This window comes from Scyliorhinus torazame, chromosome 19, assembly GCF_047496885.1.
Source record: "Scyliorhinus torazame isolate Kashiwa2021f chromosome 19, sScyTor2.1, whole genome shotgun sequence".
Lineage (NCBI taxonomy): Eukaryota > Metazoa > Chordata > Chondrichthyes > Carcharhiniformes > Scyliorhinidae > Scyliorhinus > Scyliorhinus torazame.
In genome coordinates, this window is record NC_092725.1 from 86,043,386 (window position 1) to 86,063,747 (window position 20,362).

Below are 20,362 nucleotides of genomic sequence, written 5' to 3' on the forward strand. Positions count from 1 at the left end.
ATGCGGAGGACTTGTTGCTATATGTGGCGGACCCGGTGGGGGGAATGCCGGAGGTAATGAGGATCCTCAGGGAATTCGGGGATTTCTCTGGGTACAAGCTCAACATGGGGAAGAGCGAGTTGTTCGTGGTTCACCCAGGGGACCAGGAGAGGGGGATTGGCGAGCTCCCACTAAAAAGGGCGGAGAGGAGCTTCACGTATTTGGGTGGCCAGGAGCTGGGGGGTCCCTGCATAGGCTTAATTTCACAAGGCTGGTGGAGCAAATGGAGGAGGAGTTCAAGAGGTGGGACGCGTTGTCGCTGTCTTTGGCGGGTAGGGTGCAGTCAGTCAAAATGTCGGTGCTCCCAAGGTTTTTGTTCCTGTTCCAGTGCCTCCCCGTGTTTATCCCGAAGGCCTTTTTTAGGCGGGTCAACAGGAGTATAATGGGGTTTGTGTGGGCGCGAGGGACTCCGAGGGTGAGAAGGGTGTTCCTGGAGCGGAGTAGAGATAGAGGGCGGCTGGCGCTGCCCAACCTCTGTGAATACTACTGGGCCGCCAATGACGATGGTGCGCAAGTGGGTGATGGAGGGGGAGGAGGCTGCATGGAAGAGGCTGGAGATGGCGTCTTGTGTGGGTACGAGTCTGGGGGCGCTGGCAACGGCGCCGCTGCCGGTCCCTCCAAGGGGGTATACCACAAACCCGGTAGTGGCCTCTGCCCTCAAAATCTGGGGGCAGTGGAGGCAGCACAGGGGGGAAGTTGGGGCCTCGGTGTGGACCCCAATACGGGGGAACCACCGGTTCGTCCCAGGGAGAACAGATGGAGGGTTTTCGGGGTGGGACAGGGCAGGGATACGAAGGTTGGGAGACCTGTTTGTGGACGGGAAGTTCGCAAGCCTGGGTGAGCTGGAGGAGAAGTATGGGCTCTCCCCCCCCCCCCCCCCCCCCCCCAGGGAACACCTTCAGGTACTTACAGGTAAGGGCGTTTGCCAGGCGGCAGGTGGTGGAATTCCCGCGGCTGTTGCCATGCACAGTACAGGACAGGGTGCTCGAGGGGGGAGTGGAGAAGATCTCAGAAACTTACCAGGTGGTGCAGGAGGAGGAGGTGGCCTCGGTGGTGGAGGTGAAAGGCAAGTGGGAGGAGGAGTTGGGAGAGGAGATCGAGGAAGGGATGTGGGCAGACTCCCTAGGGAGGGTGAACTCTTCCTCATCGTGTGCGAGGCTCAGCCTCATACAGTTTAAGGTGCTGCACAGGGCCGGGACAAGGATGAGCCGGTTCTTTGGGGGCGAGGACAGGTGTGTTCTGGACATATGTTCTGGGCATGCCCAGCGCTGGAGGAATTTTGGAGGGGTGTAGCGAGGACGGTGTCGAGGGTGGTAAGTTCCAGGGTCAAGCCGGGCTGGGGGCTCGCAATATTTGGGCTTGCAGAGGAGCCGGGAGTGCAGGAGGCGAAAGAGGCCGGTATTCTGACCTTTGCGTCCCTAGTAGCCCGGCGGAGGATTCTTCTTCAGTGGAGGGATGCGAGGCCCCCAAGCGTGGAATCCTGGATCAACGATATAGCGGGATTTATTAAGTTGGAGAGGGTGAAATTCGCCTTGAGTAGGTCGGTACAAGGGTTCTTTAGGCGGTGGCAACTGTTCTTAGACTTCCTGGCAGAACGGTAGACATTGGTCAATGGCAGCAGCAACTCAGAGCGCGGGGGGGGGGTGGTGTTTACTTTATTTTTGTTTTTGTTATTTACACTGGGGGGTGTATATATTTGTTGTGTTAAGTCGGGGTGTTAATGTTAATTTATTATTTATGTACAGGGGAGAAGGGGTATGGAGGGTTGCTTTTTTGGACTGTGTTTTGTACGTAACCCTGTTTGGTTCCTTTTTCATTTTGTTACTGATATTTTATGAAAACCTTAATAAAAATTATTTTAAAAAAAAAATTACAGCATTATTTAGTGCTTTATTTAACCCTGTGGTATATGCTGATTTGGAATTAATTACTTAAAACTTATGATACTTGGTGGAACGATTGACTTCATTGTTTGGGCAGGTAAGGTAGCGAGGATTCGGAAAACAATGCAGGGTGGGGGCTATTTTTCGAGTCATGTGTATTGGTTTTTTTTTTTTTGCTTTGTATTTTTTGTTTTATGTGTAAAATGTTAACCAAATAAAAATACATATATTTAAAAACTTACGATATTTAGCAATAGAACTGAAGAAAGTTTACTTTGACAAATATGGAAATATCTGTATCCATTAGGGAGTAATCAAAAACCATTAATGATTTGCAGTTATACATCAACATGAAAGACATTATAAAGAACTGTTAATGGATTAAAATTGTATTTTCTTAGACTCATGATGCCTGGAGTGAAAGGGATGTTGTTTCTTGAAAGCTCCATAATTGAATAAACAGCTCTCTCCGTCCCTCAGGCTACACACATCTCAATGCTTGTTCATCTGACCATGAAAAACACAGACAACCGAAACAGAGACTGAGTGTACAATGTTTGCTTCCTCCATATTTTGCAGGAACCAAACAAACCGTACTGTCACAGAGAAGATCTTTTACAAAGATCTTTCCAAATTTTCCAGCCTGACTACCCCACCCCCCCACCACCCCATCTTCGCACCCTGATCTTGTTAATTAAATGCTCTCTTCTGACATGTTATTAGGAATGCTACATTAGTTATCACATTGGTATATAAAAACAACTTGAGATGATTGAGTTTATAGTTAATGTTGTATTCAGCAATTCCTTTTGCCAATCATTTTATTCCTCAACATCGAGGGAAAGGCCCTAGTGTCCTTTAGGGAACAAAACCTACTCTTTGACCTGGTCTGGCCTACTCTGCCACCACCTCCTTGACACGGGAGTGGTTATGCAAGTTTGGGGTGCCCCCTCTGGTCTCGATGTCTCCCTCTTGTTCTGGGCTATCTTGTTCTGCATGAAGACAGATGGACAGGGTGTGCTGGGCCCTCCCCAGTAAGAGCTGAAACCACTGTGCAGGATCCTGCATAAGATGGTGATGCGAAAATGGTGGTCAAATATTCAGTTCTGTTGTCCCATCTGCTGAAAGTGTATGAGATCCCTATGGGCTGTAACCCTTAGATTGCCTGATCGCCTTAGGGGAATGTGAGGTTGAAGGCTCGCTTACCCTGGCAAAGCAGATGTGATCATTCATTCTCTTCCTCCACTGCAGCGCAGACTTTTTTTGTTGCCCATGGGTGTTGACCTCCCTGGCGATCACCTCCCCAGGTCACCTGAGGTAGGTGGATAGCCCTTCTGCTCCCATCTCTTGGAATGAGGACCTCCCGCCTTCCCTTGATGGCCTGGAGGAGAATCACCAAGGACGCTTTGCTGAACCGTGAAACTGATGGTTTGAAATGTTTTGCAGACATTACCAGGAGATTTCCCAGACATCTGGACTGCAGAAAGTAAATATGTCTGCAGGCACAGTTTAAATATGGTGCAAGGATCTTCGACTCCACGAGATAATGGCTGGGCAGACAAATCACTGTTCCACCCACCGCCCTCCCCCGGCCCCCACCATCACAAGATTTGACAAGCTGCATGCTGATGCATAATTAATGAGCTCAAAAGAGGAACATCGGGGGTGAAAACGCACCCCGCGGCCCAGATGGAAACACGCCAATTTTCCCACCTGCCACTGCATCGAGTCACCAAAACAGAAATTTCCACCCTGGGGAGTGTGGAATTCTCTTCATCAGAAGGTAGTGGAGGCTGGGTTTTAAATTAATTCAAGGCTGAGTTAGTTACATTTCAGTTTGACAAGACAGTCGAGGTTTATGGGAGGGTGGGCAGACAAGAATGTGGATCTGAGACCATAACCAGATCAGCCATGATCTTATTGAATGGTGGAGCAGGCTCAAAGGGTCGAATGGCCTACTCCTGCTTCTAAGTCCTTTCTTCCTACCTAACCTCAAGCCACCCGCGGTCCACTCCTTTTCATGGCCCGTCAACCCCACCTCGGAACTCCAATTTACTGACCAAGTAAAATTCTGGCCCCTATTACATCAATATTACCAGTGTAGGGCAGATACAATGGGCTGGATTCTCCGCCGGCGGGATGCTCCGTTTTGCCCGACAGCGTGGGGCTGCCCCACAATGGGAAACCCCATTGACCTTCCGGTGTAACGGAGCATCCCGTCGGCGGGCTGAAAGGGAAATGTGGCGTGGCGGGGCAGTGAATCCAGCCCACTTTTAAAATTAGCACTGAAGTTGTAGTAGTTTCAAGTCACGTTGAGTATCTGTTGCAACTGCAATTGAATTGACAATTTTCTATAATTTATCAGACTGTCAGTTAACAATCAAGCAGCGTGCCCTTGTTGCAAGGCTGTCCCTGATTTAGAAATCAAATTGGCCTCAAAACCATGAATATAAATTCAGTGCTCTAATACCAGAGGTAACTGGCTTCTTCCTGTTAATCTTTACACTTTCCCCTGCTTACTTACATTTGTTTTCCTCCATTTCATATTAATTTCATCACATCTATCCCACTACACAGCTGACCCAGCAGTCGTTATTTCCTGTATATTACCCACGCATGTCTATTCAATCTGTTCATTATTGCTGCTAGTTCTGGCTCTAGCATTTTCGTGCCTGATTGCATTGTAGCATTCTCGTGCCTGATTGCACTGCAGCATTCTCATGCCTGATTGCACTGCAGCATTCTCGTGCCTGATTGCACTGTAGCATTCTCGTGCCTGATTGCACTGCAGCATTCTCGTGCCTGATTGCACTGTAGCATTCTCGTGCCTGATTGCACTGCAGCATTCTCGTGCTTGATTGCACTGTAGCATTCTCGTGCCTGATTGCACTGTAGCATTCTCGTGCCTGATTGCACTGTAGCATTCTCGTGCCTGATTGCACTGTACTATTAACATATTTCCATATGTAAAAAAACAGGTGGTAGATTTTCTCTGTGATTTTCTTGCATCTGGGGCTATTGGATCACCTGGCCGATTGCAGGTGAAGTAAAAAGGGAGGGAAATCCCCAATGGAGCCCACAAAAATGTTGATTGATTAAATTAATGGATGATTTGTGTCTTTGTGGATTGGTGTATTCTGTGCTACAGATGACACAATGCGTGCGATTTAATTTTTAAAAAATATATATATTTATTAAAGTTTTTAACACAGTTTTTCTCCCTTACAAACAATAACCCCGCCCCCCCCCCCCCCCCCGTAACAAAAAAAAGGAAACGAGAAATTGCGTGGAGCAAGATATATACATGACAAAATAGTATCTTTACATACGGTGGGCACAGTGGCCAGCACGGTAGCATGGTGGTTAGCATAATTTCTTCACAGCTCCAGGGTCCCAGGTTCGATTCCCGGCTTGGTTCACTGTCTGTGTGGAGTCTGCACGTTCTCCCCGTGTGTGCGTGGGTTTCCTCCGGGTGCTCCGGTTTCCTCCCACAGTCCAAAGATGTGCAGGTTAGGTGGATTGGCCATGCTAAATTGCCCTTAGTGTCTAAAATTGCCCTTACTGTTGGGTGGGGTTACTGAGTTATGGGGATAGGGTGGAGGTGTGGGCTTGGGTAGGGTGCTCTTTCAAAAGAGCCGGTGCAGACTCGATGGGCCAAATGGCCTCCTTCTGCGCTGTAAATTCTATGATGATGGCATAGCTTTGTACTCTTCATGTTATCTCTTGCTCATCCACCCCCCCAGGCAGCTCCCCCCCCCCCCCCCCCCCCCCAGGTTGCTGCTGCTGCTGACCGACCTTCCTCTAACCCTCCGCGAGATAGTCTAGGAACGGTTGCCACCGCCTGTAGAACCCCTGCGCAGACCCTCTCAAGGCGAACTTGATCCTCTCCAACTTTATGAACCCGGCCATATCGTTTATCCAGGCCTCCACGCTGGGGGGCTTTGCCTCCTTCCACATTAGCAAGATCCTTCGCCGGGCTACTAGGGACGCAAAGGCCAGAATACCGGCCTCTTTCGCCTCCTGCACTCCCGGTTCGTCCACTATTCCGAATATTGCTTGGCTTGACCCGGACTTTCACCACCTGAGATATTGCTCCCGCCACTCCTCTCCAGAACCCCCCAGTGCCGGGCATGAACAAAACATATGGACATGGTTCGCCGGGCTCCCTGAGCACCTTCCACATCCGTCCTCTATCCCAAAGAACCTGATCAACCTCGCCCCCGTCAAGTGAGCTCTGTGAACCGCCTTAAATTGTATCAGGCTGAGCCTGGCACACGAGGAGTAGGAATTAACCCTACCCAGGGCAGCAGCCCACAGACCTTCCTCGATCTTCTCCCCAAGCTCCTCCTCCCATTTACCCTTCAACTCTTCTACCAGCGCTTCCCCCTCTTCTTTCATCTCCTGGTGTATTGCCGACACCTTGCCCTCCCCGACCCATGCACCCGAGATCACCCTGTCTTGAATTTCTTGTGCCGGGAGCAACGGGAATTCCCTCACCTGCATATATCTAAAGGCATTTCCCGGGGGTAACTCAAACTTCTCCTCCAGTGCCCCTTGGCTCGCAAACGTTCCGTCAATGGACAGGTCCCTCATTCTTCTGATCCCCGCCCGATGCCAGCTCTGGAACCCCCCGTCCATCTTCCCCGGGACAAACCGATGGTTACCCCTGATCGGGGACCACATCGATGCTCCCATTGCACCCCTGTGCCGTCTCCAGTGGCCCCAGATCCTTAGCGTTGCCGCCACCACCGGGCTCGTGGAATACTTTGTCGGCGAGAGCGGCAGCGGTGCCGTCACCAACGCCCCCAGGTTCGTTCCTTTGCAGGACGCCATCTCCATCCTCTTCCATGCCGCCCCCTCTCCCTCCATAACCCACTTGCGGATCATCGCCACATTTGCTGCCCAGTAGTAGCTCCCCAGGTTTGGCAACGCCAACCCTCCTCTGTAAAGGAGCTTAACCCAACTGATAAACCCTCCCCCGAAGCCAAACCTACGCAGCACCTCCCAGAGGTACTCCCACTCTACTCGGTCAAAGGCCTTCTCCGCGTCCATAGCTGCCACTATCTCCGCTTCTCCCTCCACCGATGGCATCATTATCACGTTTAAGAGCCGCCGCACATTGGTGTTTAGCTGCCTACCCTTTACAAATCCTGTCTGGTCCTCGTGAATCCCCCCGGGACACAGTCCTCGATCCTCATGGCCAGCACTTTTGCCAGCAACTTTGCATCCACATTAAGGAACGAGATCGGCCTGTACGGTCCACATTGCAGTGGGTCCTTGTCCCGCTTTAGGATCAAACAAATTGTCGCTTCTGACATTGTCGGAGGTAGGGTCCCCTTCTCTCTTGCCTCATTAAAGGTCCTCACTAGTAACGGGGCCAACAGGTCTACATACTTCCTGTAGAACTCCAACGGGAACCCGTCCGGTCCCGGGGCCTTCCCCACCTGCATGCTCCCCAAACCCTTGCTCAGCTCCTCCAACCCAATTGGTGCCCCCAGACCAGCCACCTCTTGCTCCTCCACCCTTGGGAATCTCAGTTGGTCTAGGAATCGTCTCATACCCTCTTCCCCCGCTGGGGGCTGAGATCTGTACAGCTCTTCATAGAAGGCCTTAAATTCCTGTTTATTTTCGTCGCACTCTGAACCGTGGCTCCCCTTCCATCTTTGAGTCCCCCTATTTCCCTCGCTGCCATCCTTTTACGGAGCTGGTGTGCCAGCATCCGACTGGCCTTTTCCCCATACTCATAGGTCACCCCCTGCGCTTTCCTCCACTGTGTCTCCGCCTTCCCTGTGGTCAACAGGTCAAACTCCGTCTGGAGCCGTCGTCTTTCCCCAAGTAATCTTTCCTCCGGGGCCTCTGCGTATCTCCTGTCCACTCTTAAAATCTCCCCCACTAACCTCTCCCTTTCCATGCCCTCTGTCTTCTCCCTATGAGCCCTAATGGAGATTAGCTCTCCCCTGACCACCGCCTTCAACGCCTCCCATACCACCCCTACCCACGCCTCCCATACCACCCCTACCCGCACCTCCCTGTTGTCATTGGCCTCCAAGTACCTTTCGATACACCCCCTCACCTTCCCACACACCACCTCGTCCGCCAGTAGTCCCACATCCAACCGCCACAGCGGGCGTTGGTCCCTCTCCTCTCCCAGCTCGTTCCACCCAGTGCGGGGCATGGTCTGAAACGGCTATGGCCGATTACTCCGTCCCCCCCACCCTCGGGATGAGCGCCCTGCCCAGAACAAAAAAATCTATCCGGGAGTAGGCTTTGTGTACATGGGAAAAGAAAGAAAATTCCCTGGCCTGCGGCCTTGCAAACCGCCATGGGTCCACTCCCCCATCTGATCCATAAACCCCCTAAGTACCTTGGCCGCCGCCGGCCTCTTTCCAGTCCTTGATTTGGAGCGGTCCAGTGCTGGATCCAACACTGTATTGAAGTCCCCTCCCATTATCAGGCCTCCTATCTCCAGGTCCGGAATGCGCCCCAGCATGCGCTTCATGAATCCTGCATCATCCCAGTTCGGGGCGTATACGTTTACCAACACCACCCACGTCCCTTGCAGCCTACCGCTCACCATTACATATCGCCCTCCATTGTCCACCTCAATAGTCTTGGCCTCAAATGACACCCGCTTTCCCACTAATATTGCCATCCCTCTATTCTTCGCGTCCAGTCCCGAGTGGAATACCTGTCCTACCCATCCCTTTCTTAACCTGACCTGGTCCACCACCTTCAGGTGAGTCTCTTGGAGCATGACCACGTCCGCCTTCAGTCCCTTTAAGTGTGCGAACACTCGAGCCCTCTTCACCGGCCCATTCAGCCCCCTCACGTTTCACGTTATCACCCGGATTGGAGGGGCTCTCCCCCCATCTCCTCCCCCCCCCCGCTGACTAGCCATCTCGTTTTCTGGGCCAGTCCCGTGTCCACGCCTCCCTCACCCTCCAGTCCCCCAGACGGGGTACCCCCGTCCCAACCACCTCTTCTATGTCCCATTCCCTTTCGGCCAGTGCAGCAGCAACCCTTTTTCCCCCCTGCTAGACCCCTGTCTAGCTTTTTTGCTCCCCCCATGTCACTCCCGTAAGTCAGCTGACACCTGCTGACCCCGGTTACCCCCGCTATCCCATTGACCTCCCCGTGTGGGAGTTCCCCCTCCCACCTTTCTTCCCACATGCGGGAAAGACAAAAAACCCCGCGCTTTCCAAAGCCCGCTCCGCCCCCTCTGGCGCAGCTCCTGTCGTGGCCTTGTCTCTCTCCCCCAGCCCATATAACATTTCCTGCGCGTGATTGTGATTGACCCCCTATATACAACAACCATCACACATCAAACCTCAAATATCAAATATCCCCCCCACCCTCACAAACCCTCAGTTAGAGTCCAACTTTTCGGCTTGTACAAAGGTCCACGCCTCTTCAGGCGAAGTAGTAGTGTTGGCCCTTGTATGTGACCCAGTGTCGCACTGGCTGCAGCATTCCGAATTTCACTTCTTTCCGGTGCAACAGCGCTTTGGCCCGGTTGAAACCCGCTCTCCGCTTTGCAACCTCCGTGCTCCAGTCCGGGTATATTCGGATCTCTGCATTGTCCCACTTACTGCTCCGCTCCTTCTTGGCCCATTTCAGGACCCACTCTCTGTCCGTGAACTGGTGGAACCTCACCACCATCGCCCTTGGCGGCTCATTTGCCCGGGATCTCCTTGCCAGCACCCGGTGTGCCCCGTCCAACTCCAGCGGCCTCGAAGGGGCCTCCTTGCCCGTCATCGCCCCGAGCATCGTGCTCGCGTATGCCCCGGCATCGGCCCCCTCCGCTCCTTCAGGGAGACCCACGATCCGCAGATTCTTTCTCCTCCACCTGTTCTCCAGGTCTTCGAGTCTTCCCGCCCACCTCCTGTGTAGCGCCTCGTTCTGCTCCATTCTCACCACCAGGCCCGAGATCTCATCCTCGTTCTGACCAACTCTTTTTTGTACCTCCTGGATCTGAACCTCGTGGGCCTTCTGGGTGATCCCGAGTCCTTCGATTGCCGAAAGCATAGGCGCCAGCATTTCCTTACGCATCTCCTCGCACAGCTCCTCGAAGCAGTGCTTGATAAACTCCTGCAGCTCCACTTTGTCTCTGGCCGCCGCCATTTTGTCTTTTTTCCCCAGTTTTTCCCGTTGCTCCAATGCCACTTTTGTGGCCGTTACGCTTTGAGTCCGTTTCATAAAAGTTGGAGGGGTACCTCCCTCTTACCTTCCCCACGGGTTAGTCTCGGAAAAAGTTCCGTTGGGGCTCTTCTAGCGAGCCCGAAAGTCCGTGGTAGCGGGAACTGCCGAATCGTGCGGCTCAGCTCCGCATAGCCGCACCCGGAAGTCTCGCGTGCGATTTAATGGCTGCGTCACGCTTGAGCCAGAGAGGCCAAAATTGAGAACCGTGCCCGGCGCCGATTGGTTTGTGATCTAACCAGCCCTCTTTTTTTTTTTTTTTACCATAGATTAACATAGAATTTACAGTGCAGAAGGAGGCCATTCGGCCCATTGAGACTGCACCGGCTCTTGGAAAGAGCACCCTACCCAAGGTCAACACCTCCACCCGATCCCCATAACCCAGTAACCCCACCCAACACTAAGGGCAATTTTGAACACTAAGGGCAATTTATCATGGCCAATCCACGTAACCTGCACATCTTTGGACTGTGGGAGGAAACCGGAGCACCCGGAGGAAACCCACGCATACACGGGGAGGATGCGCGCACAGACAGTAACCCAAGCCGGAATCGAACCTGGGACCCTGGAGCTGTGAAGCAATTGTGCTATCCACAATGCTACCGTGCTGCCCCAGTTGGTTGGAGAGGGGAACGGCCCGCACCCCCCACCCACCGAGACTGGATGCAGCTCTCCTTGACTAAAATATCCCAAGCCATCAACGATCCTGCGACCAGAATGGGAAGGTCTTACACTCTGCCATCTGCGAGGTTCTGAACGTGGTCATCAGAGGGACTTATTAGGTCCATGGGGAGAGGAAGGAAAGGGAAACCAAGCAGCAGCTGATCGACTCCATACTGGGGGTGGATCAGCAGTCCCCAGAGGGGAGGCTAGGGCTGGGCGGAGTCATGGAGTGCATCAACTCCATGCAATCAGGGAAAGCGCTGCGACCAGATGCTGAAAAAGCCTTCGATTGAGTAGAATGGTTCGGAGAGGGATTCACCACATAGATGAAGCTCCTGTACAGCACTCCTATGATGAGCGTACGGACAAACACCACCAGCTCCGAATGCTTTCGGCTACACAGGGGAACGAGGCATGGGGTGCCTATTATTCCTGCTCCTGTTCACACTGGCAGACTTTAACAAAAGATTCTCAGCAACGTTGGCCCCACCAGCGGGAGATGTTAAATGACTCACTGTCTAATGGGTCCCTGCCGACTACGCTGGCCCAGGCCTCCATCTCATTGATCCCCAAAAAGGACAAAGACCCGACCGAGTGTGGATCATACAGATCCATCTCTCCTAAACACTGACGCGAATATCCTGATGAAAGCTCTGGCGAGGCGACTGGAGAGCTGCCTGCCAGATGTGATCACGGGAGATGAGACCGGATTTGGGAAAGGCAGATAACTAACAGCGAACATCAGAGGCCTGCTGAACATGCTAATGACCCCATCCGGGAGAGGACAGCAGAAATGATCGCCTCTCTGGACGCTGAAAAAGCCTTCGATTGAGTAGAATGGTTCGGAGAGGAATTCACCACATGGATGAAGCTCTTGTACAGCACTCCTATGATGAGCGTACGGACAAACACCACCAGCTCCGAATGCTTACGGCTACACAGGGGAACAAGGCATGGGGTGCCCATTATTCCTGCTCCTGTTCACACTGGCAATTGAGCTGCTGGCTATCACCCTTAGATTGGCGGATTGGACATCTGAAAAAGAGGCAGAGAGCATAGAGTGTCACTTCATGTGGATGACCTGCTCCTCTTGGTGTCAAACCCTCTACCAGCATGGGAAAGATAATCCGATTCCTCAGGGAGTTCGGCGCCTTCTTAGGTTACAAACTCAACCTGGGTAAGAGCAAAATCTTCCTGGTAAACCTCAGAGGGAGGAGCGGAGCTGGAGGAACTACCGTTCAAAGTAACCCAGACCAAGTTCAGGTACTTGAGGATCCAAGTAGCCCACACCTGGCGAAGGCTCCAGAAATGGAACCCCTCCAGCCTGGTGGAGGAGGTGAAGTGGCACCTGCAAAGATGGGACTCACTCCCTATTTTGCTAGCCAGAAGGGTACAGACGATCAAAATAAACGTGCTGCCTAGATTCCTTATCATATTTAGATTGTCCCGATCTTCATCCCCATATCCTTCTTCACCAAGGTTGACAAACTAATCATGGCCTATGTCTGGGAGGGAAGAGTACTTAGAATACAGAAGTCCATTTTACAATGAGGGCTGCGTGTGGAGGGCCTGGCTCTACCAAATCTTCTGTTCTACAACTGGGTGACCAACCAGGAGAGGGTGAGGAGGTGGCTAAGGGAGTGGATTTGGTCTGAATGGAGGAGGCCTCCTGCACACGGACCTCTCTCTCCTAACGCTGGCCACCGCACCATTCCTGCCCCCCCCCCCCCCCCACCCCCACACATGCACATACTCTAGGAGCCCAGTGGTAGTGGCCACCCTTAGTTCCTCCAGGTCCTGCTCCCTGTAAAGGGTGAGGACTCTGATGTCCGCACCCCACCACCTGTCAGAGCCCTCTCCCGTCTGTTGTGGGCCAACCTCTCCTGCGGGGACACGGGGGCATCATGGGTTGCACGCTTCATTCACTACGGGTAGGGGGTGATACGAGGGGAAGGGGGAAGCGGGGGGGCGGGCGGGATGGTGAGCATTGGATTAGATTTGTTTATTGTCACGTGTTCCAAGGTCCAGTTAAAAGTATTTTTCTGCAAGCAGCTCAAACAGATCATTTAGTGCATGAAAAGAAAGAAAATACATAATAGGGCAACACAAGGCACACAATGTAAATACATAAACACCGGCAGCAGGTGTAGCATACAGGTATATTAATCAGGTTGGTCCATAAGAGGGTCGTTTAGGAGTCTGGTACAGCAGAAGGGCAAGGAGAAAGCAGAAGGGCAAGGAGAAAGCATAAGTGAGTCAATTTGAGCTTCAGTGGCTGGTTACTGACCAGTATTGGCCGAGATTCTGCAGCATTTTACTCGGGCGAAATAATTTGACAATGGCCAATTTAGGTTTAATGGAAATGAAAATCCTAAATTGAAAATTAACTACATATTTTCTACTGTCATGTGCATCCTTTTTGTAGTAAACTGGACAAAAACCTGGGTAAAGAATAAAAAAGCTCCGAGCAGGACAGTGGCACAATGGTTAGCACTGCTGCCTCATGGCATTGAGGACCGAGTTCGATCCCAGCCCCAGGTCACTGTGTAGAGTTTGCACCTTCTGTGAATAATGTGATGCAGTGTGCTCATTAGATTGTGTAGAGATAGAAGGACAACTGTTAGTTTAATGAAGCATGAAAAGACTGCTGGCTGAGCTAACCCATCTGTTCTTACATTGCTGGTTGTAGATCTAGCAAAGATTCACTGGACCCAATGAGAATCCTTACTTTTGCTATCTACATTTGGATATTACATATTGCATAGCCAGTCGTGTAGTTAACAATTCAAATTTCCAGTTATTATTGAGTCCAATCCCATCTCCCACAATTCTGGGACTTGAGCAAAAAACACCAACTCAGCAGTCATCACCATAGATAAGGCTTAGTTTCTGGATTGCTGACATCACCAGTACGAAGCTGAGCTGTGCTGTGAATCACTCCAGTTGATTTGCCTGCTGCTGCTGAGACAATGTTGAACAAATCTGAATTTTTTTTATGCTTACCTGCCTGTTAAAGCAACCAGTTTTTCTGATTGATTTTTTGTACCACGCTATTCATTATATCCAGTGTTATTGAATCCCAAAAGAAATCTAGTGTGTTACTTTCTGTGCAAACTGGTGAGCTGCAAAACAGAAGCTCCGTTACACTCTGCTGTTTGACAACACCAGTTTATTGTGAACAATAAATTGCACACCAGAATACCAAGGTAACATTACCAAGGTAACATACAATACTGTTGGGAAGACATTGGTCAACGAACATTATTAGCTGATGAGTGCATAATGCTGGAATGTCTACCCTGGAAGAATGCAACATGCAGTGGAGCATTCAGGAGTGAATAACGTTGACCTTGAATAGTATTGCAAAATAAGACGCAGCATCCAAAACAATCAAATAACAGTGTCTCAAGTCACGTGGTACGAATGTTGGTTGCCACAATCGGAATGTTTTTGATTTTTCCAATTTCAATATTTGCTATTATATAATCAGTTTAATGAATGACAAATAGTTTGGAATTGCCTCCCGTTCCTCCCCAACCACTAAGTCAAATTCTAGTTCTTTGCTTTCCGATGTTTATTGTACAAAATAAACAAAGGTTATAGAGGTAGTGGGAAACGCTTTATTAGTTTTGTTTTTTTCAGAAAAATAGTTAGCCATTTTGGACAATGAAGCTTCACAGGTGTAATTGATTGGTATTGACAATTGGGTGACAAGTTTTGACAACAAGGATGTCAACTCCATAGGATTCAATCTTGTAATACATAAATTGGAGTTTCACTCTGCAAACACGGAGACACTGCCCCATTTATAGGGAACATGACAAACTGGAATATGAACCACTTCTAGATTAAATGGTTTATAAATATTGCATATAAAATAATATTCAGGCTATTAAGGTTTTTGCAGCTACAGTATTAATCTACACTAACATATATTTTTGTGAGTATTTCAAGTTCCACATGCTATTTGTGTAAATGTTAATCTTTTAAATTCCGATTTCCATATTGGGAACCTGAGTTGCCACGAAACACCATGCTACAAAGTGACGGGACACATGCCTGCAAAATCCCCCCCCCCCCCCCCCCCCCCCACTTTAGCTTCATACACATGGCATCACAGAGTTGAGCTCAATTCAAGATCAGACACATTATTCAGAGGAAAGGAGGGAAGTCACCCAGAAGTCAACCATTTCACAGTTCCTAACAGCTGAATTAACCTAAGCAGACTTCAACACCATGTTCTCCAGGGACACTTCAGTAATGAAGACAAAAAAAAATACTGTAAGACTCAAAACACAAAAAACATTATTTTGTACCTGTTGGTAATAGCTCTAACATTGGTTACTGTCATCTGAAATGTAGAAAAAAAATGTACAACGGTCAGAATATTTTCTACTGTTTTCATTTGGACAAATGAGACACTGGCCGGGATTTTCCCCTCCCATTGGGCAGGTTCGGTGATGAGTGCGAAAAATATTGTTTTAAGTCGGCATAAACGTGTGGCATGACAAATACAGTGGTTATCACTGCTGACTCACAGGACGAGAGACCCGCGTTCAATTCCAGCTTTGGGTGACTGTGTGGAGTTTGCACTTTCACCCCATGTCTGCTTGGGTTTCTTCCGGGTGCTCAGATTTCCTCCCACAGTCCAAAGATGTGCAGGTTAGGTGGATTGGCCATGCTAAATTTCCCCTTAAGTGTCCAAAATGTTAGGTTGGGTTACCGGGATACAGTGGGGCCTGACCCTAGGTAGAGTGCTCTTTCAGAGGGTTGGTGTAGACTCTATGGACTGAATGATCTCCTTATGCACTGTGATTCTATGAACTGGTTTGCTCGCTGCATGCTGGGGCAGCCTCTAAAAATGGCACCCCAAATCTTGCACTTCTAAGTTGCTGGCAGGTTGGGCAAATCAGAGGCTGCCCCAACAGTGTGACTTGCTTCAGTGCCGCTTTTCCCTCCCGATATCAGGGAAAATCCCAGCCGCTGGTTGCTGGGGTTCTTTATTCCTATGTTTGTTAAGAGTCAGAATAATGGACGTAAAGGTATATATATACATCAATGATTTTATTTTGAACAATGGGGGCAAATGGGATAAGATTGTGTCTGTTGGAATACTAAGCGCTGTTGGCGTAATATTTGACCACTGGAATCCAAAAAGGTGAATGAATGGGCCAGATTTGGAATTCTAAACAATGTGAATGAAAGAAAAATGATTTGATTCATTGGAACTACTTATAATCATAGATTATCATAGAATTTAGTGCAGAAGGAGGCCATTCGGCCCATCGAGTCTGCACCGGCTCTTGGAAAGAGCACCCTACCCAAGGTCAACACCTCCACCCTATCCCCATAACCCAGTAACCCCACCCAACACTAAGGGCAATTTTGGACACTAAGGGCAATTTATCATGGCCAATCCACCTAACCTGCACATCTTTGGACTGTGGGAGGAAACCGGAGCACCCGGAGGAAACCCACGCACACACGGGGAGGATGTGCAGACTCTGCACAGACAGTGACCCAGCGGGGAATTGAACCTGGGACCCTGGAGCTGTGAAGCAATTGTGCTATCCACAATGCTACCGTGCTGCCCATGGGCGTGAATGTGAATGGATTTATTTGTTGGAGCTTCATTTATGTGAAATTGACTGTAGTTTAAGATTATAAAAACAGAAAATTTCTATGTTTCTGACCATCATTGAACCAAGGGAAAATCTTCTTGATTGTTGACCTGATGATGAACTGGATAATGTTGTAATGCTGCAACCAGCATTCAGCATCTCTCAAGTTCTTGACAGGTCGTAGCTATTGCAATGGCAACTGATGTTGCACCTGAGCATTGGAAGTTTCTTTTGTTTTAAATAGAACATTTTAGAGGAATCATTTTCTATATTCTATCTTAATTTAAAGCTTAATTGATGCAAATCTCTATAGTATAGAAATATTTGTTTCCGTTCAAAAATACATCCACATTTACTGTTGATTATTTCCATTATAGGAAATGCTTCTGTCAGGGACTTTCTGCTCAAGATACATGAACATTTCTCAAAAAGATCAGATCATCTATTCCTCAAAAACCTAGGCTGTTGGAATATTTGGAACCATTAACACCATTTGACTGGACAACCCAAAACAGCCTAGGAGGAAATAACCTTTCAAATGACCTATTGTTAAAATTACATTTTTGTTACCTGTTGCTGAAACGATTGTATAAAACGCAAATTTATTTCATGTCACAGTACACAAGCCTGGGAGCAGCATAAAAGAATGAACAGGTGTAGTATTCCCAACACTAGTTAGAAACCTAAATTGGAACAATCTTTTGGTGATTTGAGGGAATGGTGGTCGGAAAGGAGGGACGGTTTACATAACTGTCCCCTCCTCATCTCAATCAGCTTACTCCTGTAGTGAGACAAGCCAAAGATTACAGCAGTCACAAAGGGGCCAGAAAAAGAAAGAAATCAGGTAGCCTCATGATGTCAAACTATCGTGAGCTTTTTTGTTCAAAACACTAGATTCTTGTGTCCTTTTTCACTCTTTTTCATCCTCTTCATCATTCTCCTCCTCCTTGTCCTCTCCTGACTCAGTTATGAATGGTATCTGTGTTTCTGACTTTCTCAGCAGCAGTGCTCCTCTTTCCAAGTCAATCACACACTGTGGGTAAGAAATACAATTTAAAAAAAAATAGAATATAGTCAATATTGTGAAAATAGCTGAGCTATTGAGTTGCTATTAGTAATGGCGAGAGATAATTGCATTATTTGCCAACTTTAACATAGTAAAACACCCTCAGGTGCGATGTGAAAATGGACAACAAGCATTGGTAGGAGAACAATTAGTAAAGGCAACTGAAGGCTTGGTAAAAGGTTAATTTTGTGGAGGCTTTTGAAGAAGAAAGGTGAATGGTTTATGGAGGCCATTCAATCAAGGTTGAAGAAAGTTGATGCAAAGAAGGTTTGAACTGGAAAAGTGGAGGGTACATACTACCCTCCACAGTCTCCACATACTACCCTCCACAGTCACAGAAAACTAGCATGCAGGTACAGCAGATAATGAAGAAAGAAAATGGAATGTTGGCTTTTATGACAAAAGGAATAAAGATGTGTTGGGGTACATCAAACAGCAAAGAGGTTTGAGATAGCCAGTACCTCAGGAATAAAAATCATCCAATGCAATTTGATGTGCTTCAGGTGTCCTAAGAGTGTGAGACTTTGGTCCCAGAAATGGGTCATGTTGCATCCATTTTAAGCCAATACAATGGGCGCACAGAAGCTGAATGTCTACCCCTGTAACTCTACACTACACCAGCTCAGGGTAGGGTATCCTCAAAAGCAGGCCCAAGAGATGGAAACAAAAGAAATTAAATAAGGTATAAGATATACTGTAGCCATCGACAATATAGAAAGAAGGTAAATTCACTGATTGCCCTAATTGGACCAGAGCCAGAGTAAAGAGCATAGTGAAGCGGAATCGGCAACAATATGAGTGGAATTAAGCCATTTGGCCCATCGAGTCTGCCCTGCCATTCATAGAATCTACAGTGCAGAAGGAGGCTATTCAGCCCATCGGATCTGCACCGGCCCCTAGAAAGAACACCATACTTAAGCCTACGCCTCCATCCTATCCCCGTAACCCAGTAACCCCACCTAACCTTTTGGACACTAAGAGGCAATTTAGCACGGCCAATGCACCTAACCACATCTTTAGACTGGGAGGAAACCGTAGCACCCAGAGGAAACCCACGTAGACACGGGGAGAAAATTCAAACTCCACACAGTGACCCGAGGTCCCTGCGGCTGTGAGGCAGCAGTGCTAACCATTGTGACACCATGCTACCCTTCGATCATGGCTAATATGTTCCTCATTCCTGTTTTCCTGCCGTCTCCCTGTAAACCCCTGATCTTCATATTAATCAAGAAATCCCCTATTGATCATGAACACCATAATTGTGTGTGGGGTGCTGCTACCTACAGTGCTGCAGACCAAGAGCTGGATGGTAAAATCACATGAACTAGGAGTAGAAATAGGCAATTTAGCCTCTCGAGCCCACCACCGTTCAATACGATCATGGCTGATCTCATCCTGGCCTTAACTCCACCATCCTGCCTGTTCTCCATAACCCTTCAATCCATTACCAATTAAAAATCTGTCTAACTCCTCCTTAAATTTTCTCAATGTCCCTGCACCCACTGCACTCTGGGTAGCAAATTCCACAGATTCACAACCCTTTGGTAGAAGGGTTTCAACTCTGTTTTAAATAGATGAACAGAAAAGGAAAAAGACTGAAAGTAAAAGAGAAACTGCTGCGATTAAAAATAGAGACAGACATATTACTTACTTTGAGAGACAGGAGTGTTTGAAGACCGAGGGAAAGCTCACATGTCTTATTATCTACAAACCAAATGCACAACAATTACACCTTCCAAAAGTAGGGCAAAACTTTAATATCATTTAACAATTGCTTTCCGGGTTATGACTGAACAGTGAAGCACAAAATCAGTGAGATTGAACCGTCTTCCATCTTTTAATCAGTAACAATGGTCTTCAAATTCATCATCAATTGGCATAAAGCAGGAACTTAAGCTTTGGAAAGTGTCAGATTTAAAAGGTTTCTCATTACAGGGCTGGAATTGTACAGAGCTATATGGGATTTCAGTATTAATGGTAATGAAATAAGTTTGTATTGCAATATTCTGGTACATTTGAGTGCACATTCTCTCCCAAAACCACAATGATGGATAAAATATGAAGATAACCTTCCCCTGAAGCAACCTTGTGTATTATCTAATGACCAGTTACAGTTTTACAGAAGTGTAGGATTAGCTCACTATCTATCATCTTGCCTGGGGACAAGCATATGCCATAAAAAGGCCGCAAAGACGTGAAAGGGATAAAACTGGTTAAAAAACCCTCACCTTTGCCATTAGATAAGTAAAGTTGAAAAAATACACTTCAGAAGGACTTCCGACAATACATCTTCTGACTACTTACTCGTCAGTCAGCTCAATTTTAATTAAAGCCCATGGCTCCTTTCTGTTAAATAAGGAGTCCTTGGTGCATCAATGCTGATGTGCAAGTAATTGCGTTTGAGTATTTATTCATTTGATTTTCTACCAATTTGTGGAAGATAATGAGGCTGTGACGTAGTTCTATAGGCATCAGTCGCTTTTTAATACCGAGTTGCAATCCTTTATTTCCAAGCCTAGTAATGTCATACTCCAACCATTACAAATTGTGTGTGTGAGGAGTTCCACAAGGACACAGTTTGCGCAAGTAGGCTTCTTAAAAAGATATTTTGATTGCAGGTTTTTTTTTCATTTTCAATTAACAGTTTTGCTTCATGTATTATTTTTATTTTAGGCTAGTTCTCCACGTTTACATTTGTGCTGATTTTGCCCTCTCAACCATTTTTGTCAGCCTTATAGAATTGCATAGTAACAGAATCTTTTCCTCAAAGTGTCAAACCGAAAAATTATTCAAACCTATTTTGACCTGACAAGAGTGTTTATAAAGACACAAGTAACAATGGATTGTCCCCTTTGAGTATAATCTCCATTCCATACCATCAGACTTGGATTACA

General features: G+C 48.1%; 1 protein-coding gene across 1 annotated transcript in view; it reads right to left on the minus strand.

The window, feature by feature from the left end:
• Positions 1–15,458: 15,458 nt before the first annotated feature.
• nrip2 (nuclear receptor interacting protein 2) overlaps positions 15,459–20,362 on the minus strand; it is a 73,152-nt gene continuing 68,248 nt past the window's right edge. Inside the window, exons 5-6 of the mRNA XM_072484677.1 lie at positions 19,120–19,172; positions 15,459–17,435 (exon numbers count right to left, since the gene is read on the minus strand). Coding sequence (XP_072340778.1) covers positions 17,313–17,435; positions 19,120–19,172 — 176 coding nt within the window. The 3' untranslated portion in view covers positions 15,459–17,312. The remainder of the gene's footprint in view (positions 17,436–19,119; positions 19,173–20,362) is intronic.